This window comes from Podarcis liolepis, assembly GCF_965112155.1.
Source record: "Podarcis liolepis genome assembly, chromosome: 1".
Lineage (NCBI taxonomy): Eukaryota > Metazoa > Chordata > Lepidosauria > Squamata > Lacertidae > Podarcis > Podarcis liolepis.
In genome coordinates this window covers 119,516,540-119,536,203 of record NC_139554.1, presented here as the reverse complement: position 1 = coordinate 119,536,203, position 19,664 = coordinate 119,516,540, and the positions used below count along the sequence as shown (strand labels likewise).

The 19,664-nt window shown below is 43.5% G+C and overlaps 1 protein-coding gene across 2 annotated transcripts in view; it reads left to right on the top strand.

The window, feature by feature from the left end:
* COL5A2 (collagen type V alpha 2 chain) overlaps window positions 1-16,342 on the top strand; it is a 178,271-nt gene extending 161,929 nt beyond the window's left edge. For both annotated transcript variants that reach the window (XM_083467403.1, XM_083467402.1), the window contains 7 exons: window positions 418-525; window positions 2,704-2,757; window positions 3,914-4,021; window positions 5,743-6,034; window positions 8,889-9,076; window positions 9,671-9,910; window positions 12,632-16,342. In XM_083467403.1, coding sequence (XP_083323529.1) covers window positions 418-525; window positions 2,704-2,757; window positions 3,914-4,021; window positions 5,743-6,034; window positions 8,889-9,076; window positions 9,671-9,910; window positions 12,632-12,778 — 1,137 coding nt within the window. In that variant the 3' untranslated portion in view covers window positions 12,779-16,342. The remainder of the gene's footprint in view (window positions 1-417; window positions 526-2,703; window positions 2,758-3,913; window positions 4,022-5,742; window positions 6,035-8,888; window positions 9,077-9,670; window positions 9,911-12,631) is intronic.
* Window positions 16,343-19,664: the final 3,322 nt, after the last annotated feature.

The following is a 19,664-nucleotide window of genomic DNA, read 5'->3' as shown; positions in this document are numbered from 1 at the left end:
GTCGTACCTTGGAAGTCAAACGGAATCCATTCTGGGAAGTTTGTTCGACTTCCAAAACTTTCAGAAACCAAAGCGCAGCTTCTGATTGGCTGCAGGAAGCTCCTGCAGCCAATCTGAAGCCACGGAAGCCGCGCCAGATGTTCGGTTTCCGGAAACCGTTCGAAAACCGGAACGCTCACTTCTGGGTTTCGATTGTTCGGGAGCCAAGGCATTTGAGATCCAAGGTACCGTAGATTAAAAGTGAGTTCAGTAAGTATACACAGGGTGTGTACTTGTATTTATTAGTTGAATATAAGCTTATGGAAGCTGAATCTTCCACCATTTGACTAGTGCTAAGTGCAGTGTTAAGCCTCATGCATTACCCTTCAAGTTAAAATCCATGAATGATGCTTAACTTTGCCCCCTTCCTACTTCTAGGGTCCACAAGGTCCTCGTGGTGACAAAGGGGACAACGGAGATCGAGGGGACAGGGGACAGAAGGGTCACCGAGGCTTCACTGGTCTTCAAGGTCTCCCTGGACCTCCTGTGAGTCTTTATCAATTTTTTTTGCCTTAACTTTTATTCAAAGATTTCATTGTTGTCTATGATCTCTGATCTGGAACTTGTGTATGTTGTAAACAAAATCTGCCCTTTTCCCCTTATGGGGTATCCAAGAGCCCATATAGAGTCCTTACGCAGGTTCCCTATTGGTAGGAGAAAATAACAGAGGCCAACCAGAGAATATTGAGAAGCAAAGCAGCTAGTAAGCCTGATCTTTATTGATCTGTTGCAACAGGGTGCTCCCCTCACACGCAGGAAAGGAGGAGGACCCTGAACAAAGGTGTGCCTGCCCTTATATAGACATTTTAAATTCCCTGCCCTGGTGCTCAAGACCACCCCTCCATACATCATACATACATCACAGAAGGGGTGTAACCCAAGACCACCCCCCACAAACATCATACCTACATCACAGAAAAGGTGATCTACAACAGAAATTTGAATGTTGTTGTTTTTCCTGTCTGTCGGGTTATCTGATAATGCCTTATCTGATTGCCTTTCCTGGTAGTCTGTCACCCTTGGAAATGGTGATTACTAAATTCCTGTAACAATGGGAAGTTTCCCTGACCCCCTCCCTCCTTGCAGAGAAAACATTTGGTCAGTTTGGGAGTCAAAATGGTTTCAGGTCGGTCTTCCTCTGCTGATCTATGTACATGCTTGGTTGGTACATTTATGAACATTTATTATATATATAAGACCTTAAAATTCTTATAACACATACCACTGTATATATGGAGCAACTGTGCATGATCTTCCTATTACTTTTGATAGAAGGGTTTTCCCCTTCCTCACTGCAGTTAATAGGGAGCCTCTTGTAGGCAGTGCACTCTGTTTGCTTTTCAGAATCCCCACACTCCAAAGGGTCCTCTGTGTGTCTTGCAAATAAAATGTACTAACACATTTTTCTTTCTTATCTGCTTGCCCTCAACCCCAAAATGCAAATCTTTTGCCATATCAAGAACTTGAAAGAGATGAGTACCAAGTCCCTTCTAGTTTACAATCACCCCATCAAAATCATCATCTTCTTCTTCTTCTTCTTTGCCTGGAAAGCTCTTGCCACAGGAAGGTAGATGTGTGACTATTTGCAAGCTTGGGCATATAACACAATAGGCAACATTTTCCAGGCAATTTTGCTTTTGCATCCTCTTATGATGAACTGCGTTATTTATTTATTTGGGATTGTATCTGTTGAATAGTGGGTAGACATAGCAGATGACGCAGCAATTTCTCCAAAGCAGCTCTTTATTTGTAAGCTGGAACACAACTGAACCGAAGGGTTCAGCCAGCCTGCTTATATAGAGCTCCAGTACAACGTAACTGTAACAACTTTCTGTAGCTATCCAATCACTGAACGTCACTTTCGATCCCTTATTTGCATATGTGGACCTGAACTATCTACAGTATCCCCCTGCTGGCCCAGGGTGAGAACTTCAGTACATAACAGTATCCAAACTCAGTCAAACAAAGTGTAGACCCACTGAAATCTGTTCACATGACTAACTTAAACCCATTCTTTTCAGTGCGTTTACTCTGAGTATAACTTAGTTGGAGAAAACCCAATATTTCCTACTCACTCTTTTCCATAAGGTCCCAGGGCGGATTATAACAAAACAACCATTCACTTTTAAAAGCAAGTGAAAACGAAAGTCCCAAACCCAGGGCTCGTGTTTCCTTTGGGGATGAGGCACAGCAGAGACTGTGGTGATATTATATATGCTTTATTTACCTACATATACAACCTGAGCCTGTGATAGAGGGGTTCACAGCATTAACACCCCCAAAGGGTCTTTTCTCTCTCTCATAGCCGCAGGTTTCAAACAGAAATCAAATGTTGCTCTCAAATATTTTTCTGACTCTCTCTCCGGCTTGCTGCTTTCCTTCCCAGTCACATCATTGCACCCCCAGCTCTCTCAATCTGCTGAGGGAGGGGGCTCCATCCATTTACTGTTTTAACCCCTTAATTTAATTCCCCCTTAAGGGTACCAGGCTACCAGCTCATCAGGAGGCTAACCTGGCTATTCCAAGAATTAAGCCTTGATTAAATTCTAACACTTGCAGGGTCCAGGGATTAGAGGAGTCTGGCACACATCTTAACACCCAAACTCACAACACTACCATAATGTTTATTTTAAATAATGCCTCACCCATATTATTTCCCTGCAGGGTCCTATCGGTGAACAAGGCAGTTCTGGGATTCCAGGTCCATTTGGCCCTAGAGTGAGTACACCAGATATGAAAAACAATATGGAAACAATTAGATTCCCCCCCCCCCCCGTTGAAAGTTTGCTGTTGTGCAGATGGTGTTTTGTTGATTTCAAAGTAAATGAACTTTGCATGGGGATTACAATGTACTTTCGTTAAGCAAGGTTATTGCTTGAGGCTATTTGTCCTATTCTTTTCCAAAGATAATCTTGGATTTGTCCAAAATAAAAAAGTTAGCTTGCAGAGGATCTCAATTTTCAATCCCAAATAACAAGGTACTATCCCTCAAGGTTATGGAAATGCTTGGATTTTTTTTGTGTACAAAGGTGAATGGAATTCATGGAGCAAATGGTGTGTGCCCTGTGTGCTAATTTGCATATCTTTAATGACCCTTAGTTATGTTTCCCAGTTCACTCTTTGCAATATTTTCCCATTATGTCCTTGCATCACTTACACTGCCTCCCTGTTCCTTGCAAACACAATTCCATTTTTTTTTTTTTGCATATGAACAAAGCACAGATAGTGTGACAGATTCTGCCCTCAGTTATTCATGCCCTACCTGCTTAGATGCCAGGTTAGATGTTATTTATTTACTTATAGCATTTGTAGGCTGCCCTATAACAAAAAATTCCCAGGGCAGCTTTCAACACGACTCTTTTAGCAACAAAAATAACCATATAATATGATGCAACATGAAACTAAAGAAAGGGAGAATAAAAAGTAGATGCAAGGCCAAATTAAACAGTGCCTTAGCTCTGTATCTGTGCCTTAAAATACAGAGGTGGAATCTACACATATATAAAAAAATTCTGAAAATGCTTTTTTGCATTGAATTTTCCATAAGGCTCGCTATTGCCATCTAGTGTCACATTGTATATTGCACTTAAAACACACTTGAAATGTTTTATTTGCAGCTGTATAGCTGAGTCCAGAGATACTTTTTTTTTAAAAAAATAGTTTTTATTAAAGATTTTCTTGGAATTACAGAAATATGTGTAGTATCTCCATTTTCAGGTTATAGAGTCTTTTCTACAGATCAGTTACATTCAATGTGAGTCATTAATGTTAAGATTAATGTATAAGATTGGGGTACATAAGACGGAGGAAAAACCAGAAGTATAACTCTTCAGCTGAAGTGGGTGATTAATGTGCAAATTCCTTCCCAATGCAGGGCCCTCCAGGTCCAGTTGGGCCTTCAGGTAAAGAAGGAAATCCTGGACCGCATGGGCCAGTTGGACCTCCTGGTGTAAGAGGAAATTTAGGAGAAGCAGGACCTGAGGTAAACAATGGGAAATTTAGGGAGGGTGGCGGTGCCTTGGGGCTGTATCAGTTTGTACAGCATTTACTACTGGTGCAAAAAATAAGATAGCTATTGGTAGTAATTTTACTACTGGGAATTTTGTTGCTTTGGAGGGCAAGCGACTCTCTACTTAATTTCCAAAGGAGGAGATTAGCGAAAAAAAGGATGCGCTGTGTTGAAATTAGATCAATTTTGTGGGATATAGCTATTACAGTGGTACCTCGGGTTACATACGCTTCAGGTTACATATGCTTCAGGTTACAGACTCCGCTAACCCAGAAATAGTACCTTGCGTTTAGAACTTTGCTTCAGGATGAGAACAGAAATCGCGCGGCGGTGGCAGCGGGAGGCCCCATTAGCTAAAGTGGTGCTTCAGGTTAAGAACAGTTTCAGGTTAAGAACGGACCTCCGGAACGGATTAAGTACGTAACCAGAGGTACTACTGTCATGATAAATTAACATGGGTCATTAAGGTAAGATGGTGAATATGCAGGAGAAATGATTCTGAGGAGATATGGAGGGTGTTTGTAGAATTTGTACTGTTAAAATGGAAAGGGGCCAAACTATCGCAAGAGGTGTTGAAATTTTGGGAGGTTGGATAGTTACAATGGAATGGTCTCAGTGGTGGGGTATACATTTTTATTATTTATTTATTTATTCTTGTTTATTTATGTCAAAAAAAGAAAAACGGAAATTAGATCGATTTCAACAGTGTTTAACAGCACTGTGTTGAAATTAGATTGATTAGCACCAGATGAAATTAGATTGATTTGTTACAAACTGCTTTGAGTGCTTATGGCAGAAAAGTGAGTTCATTAATTGACAGCACAATCTTCTACATGCCCGATCAACTCTTTGAATTTAATGGGACTTATTCCCAGTTAAGTGTTCACTGCACATTGTATAGCAGTCTTTCCCGACCTGCTGTTCTCCAGACGTCTGGGGCTACAACTTCCATCGCCCCAGGCAGCATGGCCATGTTGCGTAGGATTAGATGGTCTTCAGACCACCATCCTGTGTCAAAGTATTTGTCCAGTTGTTGCTCAGCTGTAACTGTAGTGTTTTCTTGCTGGGACAATGCAATCATCCCTCCTCCATTACTCGCAAATCCATTGCAGTTGGGCATGCCAGATCAACACACCCAGGTGTTGTTTAGCAATTTAGCTATAATAATAATAATTTATTATTTATACCCCGCCCATCTGGCTGGGTTTCCCCAGCCACTCTGGGCGGCTTCCAAAGGAATATTAAAATACTGTGATACATCAAACATTAAAAGGGCTGCCTTCAGATGTCTTCTAAAAGTCTGGTAGTAGTTGTTCTCTTTGACATCTGGTGGGAGGGCGTCCCGCAGGGCGGGTGCCACTACCGAGAAGGCCCTCTGCCTGGTTCCCTGTAACTTGGCTTCTCGCAGTGAGGGAACCGCCAGAAGGCCCTCAGTTCTGGACCTCAGTGTCCGGGCAGAACGATGGAGGTGGAGACGCTCCTTCAGGTATACTGGACCGAGGCCGTTGAGGGCTTTAAAGGTCAGCACCAACACTTTGAATTGTGCTCGGAAACGTACTGGGAGCCAATGTAGGTCTTTCAAGACCGGTGTTATATGGTCTCGGCGGCTAGAATGCTGTCCCTTCATAGCTTGTGCCCCAGGCATTTCACTGAGTCATCAGGAGTCTGGTCTCTCTCACTACTTTTACCTTTAGGGTCCACCAGGTGACCCTGGTCCCCCAGGTCCCCCTGGTCCTCCAGGCCATCTCACTGCTGCACTTGGGGACATCATGGGACATTATGACGATATGATGCACGATCCACTGCCAGAATTCACAGAAGACGAAGCTGCCCCAGATGACAACAATAAAACAGACCCGGGAGTCCATGCCACACTGAAGTCGCTGAGTAGTCAGATTGAAACCATGCGTAGCCCTGATGGATCTAAGAAACATCCAGCCCGCACCTGTGATGACCTGAGGCTGTGTCATCCATCCAAGAAGAGTGGTACGTGTTTGTTTGTCTATGTATGTATGTATGTATGTATGTATGTATGTATGTATGTCGGCTGTCAGAGTCACTGTTGATGAAGGCAAATATAATAATAATATAATAATAATTTATTATTTATACCCCGCCCATCTGGCTGGGTTCCCCCAGCCACTCTGGGCAGCTTCCAACAGAATATTAAAATACAATAACCTATTAAACATTAAAAGCTTCCCTAAACAGGGCTGCCTTCAGATGTCTTCTAAAAGTCTGGTAGTTGTTTTTCTCTTTGACATCTGGTGGGAGGGTGTTACACAGGGTGGGTGCCACTACTGAGAAGGCCTGGTTCCCTGTAACTTAGTTTCTCACAGTGAGGGAACCGCCAGAAGGCTCTCAGCACTGGACCTCAGTGTCCGGGCAGAACAATGGGGGTGGAGACGCTCCTTCAGGTATACTGGACCGAGGCTGTTTAGGGCTTTAAAGGTCACCACCAACACTTTGAATTGTGCTCAGAAACGTACTGGGAGCCAGTGTAGGTCTTTCAAGACCGGTGTTATATGGTCTCGGCGGCCGCTCTCAGTCACCAGTCTAGCTGCCGCATGTATCAACTGATGTAGACTTAAAACTTCTGCAGTCTGCCACAGCACTGAATGTTCTTAGGTCTTAGAAGCACCACCATAGCAATGTCTATCTGCTATGTAGCAACTGATCCTCTTTCTCTTTACCCTACATGTTCAGTACATCTGTGTCAGAGTGTAGAAGAAACTGGGTTTTAATTAGTCTTTCATATGGGAGCCATGACATAAGAAAATGTGGTGATCTGCAATGGAGGAGTCTGGATTTGATACCCCGCTTTATCACTCCCCTTAAGGAGTCTCAAAGCGGCTCACATTCTCCTTTCCCTTCCTCCCCCACAACAAACACTCTGTGAGGTGAGTGGGGCTGAGAGACTTCAGAGAAGTGTGACTGGCCCAAGGTCACCCAGCAGCTGCATGTGGAGGAGCGGAGACTCGAACCCGGTTCCCCAGATTACAAGCCTATCACTCTTAACCACTACACCAGACTGGCTCTCAATGAGGAAGCAAGCCAGAATTGTGGTCCATAAGACAAGAATGTCTAAGAATTGCTAGAGAAGATGAGAACAGCAAAAATTGCAGTTCGCCTCATATCTCTTCATCTAAAAAGAAAAAACCCTCAACAATATCTGCTGGAGTGATTTAACACAGTTTCCAAGAAAAACGATTTCCCCTTGAACTTATCAACACAAATTAAGAAAAACTGGTTAACCGTGATGGAGTTATCAAATATTTCAGCCAAATCTCTTGCAACCTCCTAGAGCAGAGCTTTTCAAACTTTTCATGTTGGTGACATACTTTTTAGACATGCAACATTTCACAACACAGTAATTCCGTTTTACTGGCAAACTGGAGGTAAACTAACCCCTTCCCAGCGACACACCTGCACACTGCAGCCGACACAGTAACATGTCACAACACACAGTTTGGAAAGCTCTGTCCTAGAGTCTTCAGAGTGGAATAAGCTTATAAGAATGACTAAATATAATAAAATGACCTGGCTCATGACTTTCCTTCCACTGCCAGATGGGAGGGGAGAGGTGACTCTCACCAATTCTTCTTCCCCACTGCAAGCCTTCGAACCCTACGAAAATCTGTTTCCTTGGACTGTGGCAGCCTCTGGAACAGTGGAAGGAGCTGCAAAATTCAAGAGTCTTCCATGGGTGGAAAGAACCTTTGAGTTTGTGGGAGACTAAATTGAGATCCAAGCCCATAAATATTAAACTTTATGCAGCCGTATTCAAATATCACCTGAAAAGGTCTGGAGGTTCTCATCCTGAAGCAAAGTTCTTAACCTGAAGCACTATTTCTGGGTTAGCAGAGTCTGTAACCTGAAGCGTATGTAACTCGAGGTACCACTGTACACCTTTAGGTGCCAGGCAAAAACATTCCTTTTTAACCAGGCCTTTGGTTGACCTGATCAACATCCCATACCCTTTTAAAATGTGGTTCTTTTTTTGGGTGGGGGCTATTATTGGGTTATTGCTTTTATTTTTATTTTATATACAGTGGTGCTTCGGGTTACCGACGCTTCAGGTTACAGACGCTTCAGGTTACAGACTCCGCTAACCCAGAAACAGTACCTCAGATTAAGAACTTTACCTCAGGATGAGAACAGAAATTGTGCAGCAGCAGCGGGAGGCCCCATTAGCTAAAGTGGTACCTCAGGTTAAGAACAGTTTCAGGTTAAGAACGGACCTCCAGAACAAATTAAGTTCTTAACCCGAGGTACAACTGTACTGTGATCTTTTTATGTGAACTGCCTTGAGACCTCCAGGTATAGGGCGGTATATAAATTCAATTAATGATAAAAATAAAAATAAAACGGCAACATGGTATATAACACCAATTTAACCTGTCCCGAGATTGAAGTGCTGGCAACGTGAATGTAGTGTTTGAGGATTAGTTCAACTGTTCTCAGGTTTTTGTATACGGAGCTTTTTCCCTTCCTTCCGCTGACTGTTGAATTCTCTTTCCACCCCTTCTCTAAAGATGCCCCATATTAATTTGTTACATTACCACTGCATGACTCATTTTTGAATGGATGATATTGAACCAGAAGAATTGTAGTATGGTCCTAAGCATACTTACTTGGAAACAAGTCCTACTTTGTTCAGTGGTGTTTACTTCCAGACGTCTACGCATTTGCTTGTTGCCTTACAAAACTGGTTTACGCCATTGTATACTTTTACTGGAAGAAACCTGTGTGCGATAATTATGACCTAGTCACTGGACCTTACCTGGACCAGTAATTGCTGGTTTGTCTTGCTTTAAACTTTCCTGTTTGATCTTTGCAGGAGAATATTGGATTGATCCTAATCAGGGTTGTGTGGAAGATGCTATCAAAGTATTCTGCAATTTGGAAACAGGAGAATCGTGTATACCTGCCAACCCAGCTAGCATCCCACGTAAAACGTGGTGGACTAGTAGATCATCTGACCTAAAGCCCGTATGGTATGGACTTGATATGAATAGAGGTTCACAGGTAATTAAAGTTACTTTTTTTGGGGGGGGGTATTCACCTCATCGTTGTCTTTTGGAGGTTTTTAGAAATGTAATCCATAATGAAAATAGTATTATAAATCTAGGTGAGTTGAAAAATATAAGCACATTTAGTTATTAATATGTCTGGTTTTTAATATATCATGTATTTTATGTATTAGATTGATTATTGGCAATTTGGCAGCCAAAGCTCTCAGTTTTGCTTGCGAATTAGAATGACAAAAGCAATTTTGTAATGTACAGGAGTAACAAATTGCAGCAAAGCAGAATCAAATGCCAGCATAAAAACACACCTCACCTTAGAGGCCACCATGGATAAATGTCTTCTCCTGGGCCACCACACCTCCCCAAACTTCTGAGAGCAGTGGAACTACTAAGAGGTCCTCCTCTGCCAATTTCAGCACCCAAGAAGGAGGGGAGGAAGGAGACAGTCTTTCAGATATTAAATTAAAATTCCTTATACTGTGTAGCAAGCTGTTTCAGTTATACTTCAACTGAATTGCATGGATTTAGGGGAGAAGAGGAGATATTATCTAGAGTTGTGTAAATGAGTTTTCACTTCTTCATACCTCTGCAGTTTGTCTACGGAGATAGTGAGTCACCCAACACTGCTGTCACTCAAATGACTTTCCTCCGTTTGCTGTCCAAAGAAGCTTCTCAGAATATCACCTACCTTTGCAAGAACAGCATAGGGTACATGGATGACCAAGCCAAGAACCTGAAGAAAGCTGTGGTCCTGAAGGCAGCTAATGACCTTGAGATTAAAGCTGAAGGAAACAGCCGCTTTAGATACACTGTCCTTCAAGACAGCTGCAGCGTAAGTTGGCGGGTTTCTTTGTTTTGCATTTTCAGCACTGGGCATTCCTAATGAGACATGAAGCAAAACAGGATTTTACTACAAGCTTCTCTCAGCAAGAGAATATCCCCACAGCATTGGGTTTTGAAATCAGAATTTACAATGCAGGGGGGCAAATGATACCACAACCAGTTGCACTGTGTAATTTCCAGTCACAGTGAAGGCCCTGTGCAATTAATTGGTCATCACAGCCAGATGGCAGTTGAGTGGAAGGGAATGCTCAACATACCTTGGACAGTCACAATGATGCTACACACAACAAAGGCCCATAGCAGCTTCTATATATGGTATGAACTGGCAATTTTATCTGCCTGCCAAGAGCCAGCTAAATATAGGAACACAGGGAGCAGCTTTATACAAAGTCAGTCCTTTCCTTCATCTAGCTCAGTACAGTCACACCTTGGAAGTCAAACGGGATCACTTCCGGAAGTCCGGTTGACTTCCAAAACATTCAGAAACCAAAGTGCGGCTTCCGATTGGCTGCTGGAAGTTCCTGCAGCCAATCGGAAGCCGTGGAAGCCCCATCAGACGATCGGCTTCCAAAAATAGTTTGCAAGCCGGAGCAGTCACTTCCGGGTTTGTGGCGTTCGGGAGCCAAAACATCCGAGAACTAAGCTGTTCGAAAACCAAGATACGACTGTATTGTTTACACTGACCGGCAATTTCAGAAAATTGTCTCCCTCTCCCCCAGGGATTTAATCCCCCAGGGATTAAACCTTTTGGGGGGAAAGTGCTCTATCACTGAGTTATAATCAGGGCTGTTTTCCAGCTGGAACTCGCTGGAACTCAGTTCCGGCACCCTTCAGGTGGGTGCCGTTGCCATTCTAAGAGAACAAGGGAGGCGCTCATGGTGAATTGCGTGGCAAGTCCCCCTCCCCCCTTGGAAAATAAAGACACAGGACACGGTATATTAAGGTTAATGGGCTTAAAAGGCCACAACTTTATTGATTGCACGAATTGAGCGATATTGGCTTAGGCATTGGTCCTATCAACTAACCGGCTTCAGCCTAATTGCATGAAGGCTGGTAAGGGTTAACCACCAGTGGGGGAGGTGTGTGCTGCTGATGTACATCAACTAGGAGCTCCCCCAGGGTCACCGCTCAGGGGGGGTGCCTTAGGCCCACACCTCCATAGGCTTCGGACAGGGCAACGCCCCCCAGAATCCTTTACCGGACTACCCTTTGCTTTGGGGGAAGGTGATGGCGCTTCCTTCCCCCCTCATTTGCATAACAATACCCCTACCAATGCCTACGACCAACCAAAGTCCATAGCAATGTCAAAGAGCTAAACCTAAGGGTGGGCGGGGTGGGAAACCGGAGCAGCTGAAGCGGAGAAGAGAGGAAAATCATCAGGTGCGCCGGCCCTAAGTAGCCCAGGCCACGCCTCCCTGGCCAGCCGATTGGCTGATCGGGGAGATGACGCGCCCGAGGATTCCCTCATTCTCGCTGGGGCTGTGAGTCAGCCCCCACGTTCGTGGGGAGGGCGTGGGCCCGCAACCCCACCTCCTCTCCAGTTCGGAAGTGGCTTTCTGGCACCTCTTTTTCTATAGTCCTTCTTTTGTTGCCGGTGTGTTGTAGCGGCTCTTCTGCACAAACCAGGCTGTCCTTTAACATAGCATATAATCGCCCAGACTTTTGTGTACGCTAAATAGCAGGCACTCCGTTTGGGACACGTCTTCTCAGTTATAAGCTCGGGACGTGTGTATCAGATTGCAGCCCACCTCGGTTGTCGGAGGCCGCATTTAGCTACTGCGAACTACGGATAAGTAGTGATTGTAATAACTAAGGAGGGCTATGGGGGTGCGTCTATGTGCAACACACTGGAGCTGGTCATAAGAAGAGTCTGGTGGATCAGGCCAAAGGCTCATCTAGTCCAGTATCCTGTTCCCACAGTGACCAACCAGATGCCTGCAGAGAAACCCTCAAGGAGAATCTAAGGACAAGAACAATCTCCCCTCCTAAGGTTCCCAACAACTGGTATTCAGAAGCTTTGCTGCCTTCAGCTGTGGAGCCAGATCATAATCAACATGGCTAGCGGCCATTGATAGCCATATTGTCCGGGAATGTGTCCAATTCTTTTTTAGAGCCAGACAAGTTAATGGTTGTCACTGTCTCCTGTGCAAGCGAGCTCCATAGTTTAACTATGCGCTGTGCAAAGAAGTGCTTTCTTTCCCCCTTCCTTTCCTGAATCTTCACTGCACCCAGCATAGGTAAAGGTAAAGGACCCTTGACCATTAGGTCCAGTCGTGACCGACTCTGGGGTTGCGACGCTCACCTCGCATTATTGGCTGAGGGAGCCGGTGTACAGCTTCCGGGTCATGTGGCCAGCATGACTAAGCCGCTTCTGGTGAACCAGAGCAGCGCATGGAAACGCCGTTTACCTTCCCGCCGGAGTGGTACCTATTTATCTACTTGCACTTTGACGTGCTTTCGAATTGCTAGGTTGGCAGGAGCAGGGACCGAGCAATGGGAGCTCACCCCGTCGCAGGGATTCGAAGCACCAACCTTCTGATAAGCAAGTCCTAGGCTCTGTGGTTTAACCCACTGCGCCACCCGCATCCCTTGCACCCAGCATAGCACATGTTTATGGGCTAAGTAGGCTTAGTTTTCTTCTTGGTTTGCAGAGGATCTGACCAATAGCCTCAAGTCATTTCCCTCCTCTCTTGTTTTCCTTTTCTTGCAGAAACGCAATGGGAACGTGGGCAGCACCGTCTTCGAATACAAAACACAGAATGTGGCACGCTTACCTATAGTCGACATTGCTCCAGTGGACATTGGAAGTGCAGACCAAGAGTTTGGAATAGAGATTGGGCCAGTTTGTTTTGTGTAGTAAAAAAAGGAAAAAAAGAAAAAACAATAAATAAATAAAAAAGGGGGGGAAACATACATATTCACAAGCATTGGGAAACAACAGCAACAAAACACAAGAATTTAGACTGAGTGAAGTTAATCCTGAGACTCTTGAAATAATGGCTGATATTGGAATCAGCATTGTATATAACAGTTCTTTCTAATTCCCTGGCCTGCTTTAGGTTATTTATTTTACTGACTTACACACCTTCAGTCTTAATTGTCCCAAGTCAACTTTTTTAATGAAGTAATAGGACTTTAGAAGGACAAATGACCACCCTTTGATGCAAAAATAGCTAACATGTTTCTTAATTAAAAACAAAAGAAAAACATCACCGTCATTATTATTTATACATGGGGTTTCTGCTCAGTTTAAAATGGGTGCAATTCACATGAAGCAAGTACTCTAAACAGATGGGTATATGTAAGACGGTCAATTGTCCACCAAGTTAAACTCACTACTGCACCAGTGAGGCGTTGTAGATTATGACACTGATATTTTTTTTAAAGAAGCCAGTACACCAATAACTGGTTAGTTACTTCAAATTAATATGTGAAATTGACCCCTGCCCTGAACCACCTATTGGCCTTTACTGATCCCTTAGATTAGCCAAGTCACAGTGCTGTGGTCAAGGAAGAAAAGTCAAATTATCCCTTCTATGTAACTCTTAAAGGTACAGAGGCCCCCTCAGGCTCCAGACACAGGGACCCCTAAGGCCACTGGGCCCACCATCTCCAAAGCTCCCTCACCTTTCCATTTCTTTCTTGCTAATAGTACAAAACCACTCCTGTCCTCTTTGCCCTGTGTGAGGTTTCCTCATGTTCCACTTTATCCTTGGACTTCCGTCATTCAACTTCATGACTTTACCACAACTCATTTCCTCAACTCCCTGGTTTTCAGTCCATCTCATTTGCTGTTTAGCTCCCCACCACCACCACCACCACTATCAATTCTGCACCTGGGTTTGGTAACTCAAGGAAATTCACTATCTCCTGGGGCCCACTTAGCTTTCCAGTTTGGGGTCACTTTGCTTTAGCATATAGCTCCTCCTGTCCCTCCAGCTCATGTGAGGGATTCCCCCAGCCAATCTGAGATTTCACTTTCGTCACGAAACTTGGAATGTTCAGAATATTCTTTGGGCAATTTCACACTGTAGAATGTTCTTGAACATCAAGGTAGCTCAATGAAACATTGCCAAGAGATTTTACTAACAGTGTTGCCATCAATTCCTCCAGTGAATCGCACCATGAATTGTAAAGGTGTGGTATACTCTCTGCAAACAGAACATCATTGCTTCAGCTTTGCTCCCAATTTCAGTAGTCAACCATAGTAGGTATTCAATACACATTTGGAAGTGTTTTGGGACAAGGTTAATGTCTACTTAACTGATATTAACTTTCCAGTAGTGTTCATGCGCATCTTGCCAGGGCTAATTTCCTTGTCTCTTTAGTTTATGCCCTTCTGAAACAGCATAGAAAATAGGCAAAAGGTGTGAGAGTCTGCAGTTTCCAAATGTTTAAATGCAACTCTGATGCATCCAATTGGCAAAAGTCACTGGAAGCTTGCCAACCGTTCATCAGATGCTTTCTTACCACAATGATATTACAAAGGCTCGCTTCTTTTGCATTTTTGTCTCACTTCCATGATGTAAGTAGGGGGAATTAATGTCAGAGTCTATCCTTAGTGCAACAAAGGACTTAAGTTTCCATGAGCTCGTGGGCAACGTTCTTAAGCTAAGCCATTTCAAACTTTTGGAAAAATTTGAATCTGTGAAACAGCCTTCTTTCTGCTTTCGTTTGACCCCTGATCAGATACGATCCAAAAGAAGAGTTATGCATGCAGTAGAGATCAGCACTGGATGCAGCTGAAACTCTGCTTCCTGATTTCGAGGCAGCGGCTCCTACTGCGAAAGAAACAAGCTGCTGTAAAGCTAAGCAGTGACTTGTCAACTGCTGCAGCAAAATCGGGAACACAAAGCTGTTTGCCACCATTTGCAAGTGTGTATAGACATCCCTTTCAGTCCTGGCCACCATTTGTGAACCATCAAGCACTCTGATGAAAGCTATCCTCTGGAATCATAGGGAATAATGCATATCGTGCGTTTATGTACTCTGACACAGTGAAGAGAGCTGAAGTAGATGGTGTGCACATTCCTTACGGCTCAAATTCTACAAAATTAAGAACAACACGTGCTACCTAATGTAGTTAGCTAAATGCATAATTCCAATTACTGTTAATAAGTCGACGGTTTGGTAATGTTTTACCCCCAAAGTCTCCAATTCAAAATCAGTGGTTGGGATTGGGGCAGTGATTGGTGGTTGGTTGCCTGTCTAATGAGCAATCCCCAATGGGAAATTACCTCTTCTAAGTTATAGTCAGTGGATAGAGTTTTGTTGCATTGTGGTCAATATCAAAACTCCCGAATGACTTCATGACATCGGGATTTCCCTACTGCCTCTAGTCTATTGCCCAGTTATGTGTGTTGTCATGTATTCCCATATATTAACCCCAAAACCAAGTATTAATATAAATTACTGTTGCTGAGATACACTTTCGCTTAACAACTGGTCATGCATCACCGGAAACTCTGACTTAACTGCCTTGATCAATCAGGGCAAGCCAATGGTCCATCATTTCTTAGCATGAGCTACCTCATCTCTAGAAACTGGGATGCATTTAATAATCTAGTGTTTGTTCTAGATACAACAAGGTGCTATGCTTCTGTTATAATTCCAAGAATGGATATAGGCAGGGCAATATAAGGCAGGGCAATATAATATAATAAAGTAAAATGGTTTTGTTTTTTTTAATTAAAAAAAGGGAATGGTGCTAAAATGGTGTCTGTAAAATCCTGAGAAAATAAAAGACTGTTGCCATCAACTTATTTTTTTTGGTAGAATTTAGTATTAGTTTTCTGGTGTCCGGGAGAAAATGTTATTCTGTGCATTTTTCTCCCTTATGGTTATACCATATACAGAATGCTGTGTACATCAGCATATCTTTTTTACACAGAGCATGTGGATACAGGGGTCCGTTCCTTTCTTGAAGAATTATGCTCTCTCGTTTCTTGTTTTGTTTCTTTTGAAAATAAACACACACAAAAAGAAAGAAAAGCCATACGCATAGCTTTATTCATGTATCTTTGCAAAGCATTTAATTAAATACAAGTTTCTTGTTGAGTAGTGGCTTCCTTTGTCTATAAGAGTCCTTCTCACAATATCTATTTCTGGTGGAAGAAAACAGGATTGTATTGTTTTTGTGTATGTGTGTGTAATAAGTGTGTGTGATAAGTGAGCGTGCACTATGCTGCCTGTGATTTTTTTTTTTTAATGTAGCACCCAAAGTATTTTATAAATTAAATTATAAAGGGGAATTTTTTTTTAGTTATATATGTTTATGACAGTGCTTAAAAACTAAAGGCAAGCAATCTGATTGATTGCCATTGAATGCAAATCTGGAAACTCAGGATTTGACAACTCTGGCTTTGGAACTCTGGAAATTCAATTTTTAAAAATTGTTGCTGAATAAAATATTGTGATAAAATCAGTGTGTCAGTTTAAATTACATGGAATATATCAGGAAAGACACATGAACATCTCCTGAAGTTTGAGAAGGGGGAAATTTTTTAATTAGGTTCACATTTAAAGGCAACCCTTCCCAGTGCCATTTTTCTAGAAAAAGAGGTGCTGGAACTCGCCATGAACACTTCCCAATGGCAATGGCACCCACCTGAGAGGTGCCGGAACTAAGTTCCTGTGAATTCTCCCTAAAGCCCTGACCCTTCCTAACTTGCATGTCCCAAAACAATATGTGAAACGAAATACAGCCAGCCTTTGGAATTCATATTTCTCCAAATTTTGTAAGGCAGTTCTTTGGCCAGGTAATGCACACAAAAATGCATGTACTGGGGTAAATTGTGCATAGAGATGCATGTATTGGTGCAAATAACATTCCAAATTGTATTATATTAAGTGGGAAATTGCTTTGCAAAAATGTGTATATTAGGCCAAATTGCATACAAAAATAGGTTTATTAGGGGAAATTTGCACTAAAATGTTGATGAATCTTTTCAAGGATTTTTAAAACTATCTCAATATTTCTCTAACGGATGTAGAAATGAAGAGAACTGAAATTGAAGGCTGTAAAAATGAGAAACCCAAACTGACAGGTTTTTCCACCCCTACCCACTATAGGAGGAAATCCACAACAGAGTGCAAGATTCAAAGCAAACTGCACTTCTCGAATCAGTGGTTGTAGCATTTCACCTTTAATTGTGCTTATGCAGTGGTACCTCAGGTTAAGTACTTAATTTGTTCTGGAGGTCCGTTCTTAACCTGAACCTGTTCTTAACCTGAAGCACCACTTTAGCTAATGGGGCCTCCTGTTGCCGCCGCGCCGCTGGAGCACGATTTCTGTTCTCATCCTGAAGCAAAGTTCTTAACCTGAAGCACTATTTCTGGGTTAGCGGAGTCTGTAACCTGAAGCGTATGTAACCCGAGGTACCACTGTAGGCTGCAGTCCTAACCTGTGGCTGGCAATTTCAGGGCATGATGGAGGGGGGCCACCAGACCCCTTGTACCGATAAGAGCCAGAGTGAAAGATAGGTGTGTACAGGGGGGGGGAAACTGTACAGCGCACCATCTTGCAGACTGATGTGGTGAAGAGACCAGGATCAAGTCTACTGTGAGAGCAACAGGGCCTGCACAAGATCCCGTTAATCATATGCTGATTCAGTGCCCCACCCGTGTTTCAGGGGGCTCACTGGCTACCATTGGTGGGGACATCTCTGGCAGTAGTGTATGCCCACCGTTTGGGTGAGTACAGTGGTGCACAGACCATTTGAATGGCAATGCCCATTAACTTTGAGGCAGACCCTCAAATATTTCATGGGGGGAGGGTGAAGGGACCTCAGCTCCTAGGAGTTGGCTTCTCTGCTGCTGGCGGAGCTTGGTAAACCTTTGTTGAGGGATACTTCCTATCCATCCAAACATCTTCCAGCATGGTGGATAATAGCTTAGGATTGTCCTACCCATTACATGCTATAATCTGAAATATCTGAAGGTTCACACTGGGCATTCTAGCAAAAAAAAAAAAAAAAAACAGTGCAAAGAAGATACAGGCTATACGGTTTAAGAGGCTGTTTTTGAGACTCCTAGCATTAGACCTAACATGATCTGGAGTCTGTGTTTGCAGTTCTGTAACCACCAGGGAGAAGTCTTCAGGACTTGCTGTAGTATTTACACAACATTGCCTTGTCAAATGTTAGGTTCAATTCCTATTCATGATTCAGTAGCAACAGGCTTCTGAAAATGCAAGGATCGATGAAATGACAAATGGACAGGGAGAACAGAAATATACAAAGCAATCCTAAGTGAGGTCTAAGGTAAGGGAGCCCTGGACGGTTAAGTCCAGTCAAAGGTGACTATGGGGTTGCGGCGCTCATCTCACTTTCAGGCTGAGGGAGCCAGTGTCTGTCCACAGACAGTTTTCCGAGTCAAGTGGCCAGCATGACTAAGCCGCTTCTGGCGCAACAGACACCGTGACGGAAACCAGAATGCACGGAAACTCCATTTACCTTCCTGCCACATCGGTATCTATTTATTGGCTTGCACTGGTGGGCTTTTGAACTGAAGGTTGGCAGGAGCTGGGACTGAGCAATGGGAGCTCACCCTGTCATGGGGATTCAAACTGCAGACCTTCTGATATGCAAGCCCAAGAGGCTCAGTGGTTTAGACCACAGCACCACCCGTGTCCCTTTGTGGTCTAAGAGGAGCAAAGTGGTGAATCAACTGTCACATCCAAGGCCCACAGCATTATCTTTCTCATAGTGTTTTGCTATACTGGTTCCAGACTGGCATAGATAAGGCCTGATCAGGAAAGCACCAAAAATGGCACAGTTTTAAAATACTGATTTAGGCTGTAACAGTAATGATACCTCAATCTAACTGTGCTTTCTAAGCCTTGGTACCCAGTGTAACAAGACTGATGTGGTGGCAGAGAGAGTACTTTTTTCTGTTTTGCAGAATCCAATGCCTTGATTAAAATGGTTGTGCTTCAGTAATGGATCCCTTTGATGTGTAGTGTGGGGTACTTTCAAATGATGGAGGCCCAATTATAAAAAAGCAGCCCCTTCTGAACTCTAGTGCAGCTGTGCTGAATGTGCCTAGTGAAGGGAAAGAGAAAATCTTTCTAGACAGAGGATGAGCATAATGCAAGTTCCATGTTCTGCCTTCCTGTTGTATTGCAAGTAACCTGCCTCACCCTGTTCTGGAAATCAGGATCACAAAGAACAGGCAAGCCACTATAGTAAACTCTGCAGTACAATGGAGATGAAAAGTCGCTGGGCCAGTGTTTGTGGTTTCACGCTGAGCCCACTATCAAGTGAAAGATCATGCCTCGAGCATCCAAAGATGTCTTTCCACAGGTGAAGAACCTAGAAAGGAGTATGTATGCAAGGCAAGACATGCCTGTGTGAAAGGAGAATTTTGCAGCATTTCAGCAGAGGCGCCACCTTGGACCAAAGATGGAGAGGCCAGTGGTGTCATGTGCATGTCGTCAGGAGGAGGCAAGTCATTGGGAGGAGGTCTTGCCCAGCACTTCGCAGCTTCAGTGGCCTTGGCTCCTCCTCTCTTGCGCTCAGGAGGAGCCTGACTGTGATGCTGTGTCATGCTCAGCTTGGCAGTTCGGTCTCCTCCACCTCCTAAAGCTGGCGCTCCTGGGTCTCAGGTGCAATCCATGGCATATGCTCCATTTTGAATCCCTTGAAAGCTACTGCCAGTCAGTTTAGATGAAACTGAGCTAGACGGACCAATGGAATGACTTGTTTTGAGGCAGCTTCCTATGAGAAATATAGCATGATCACAGT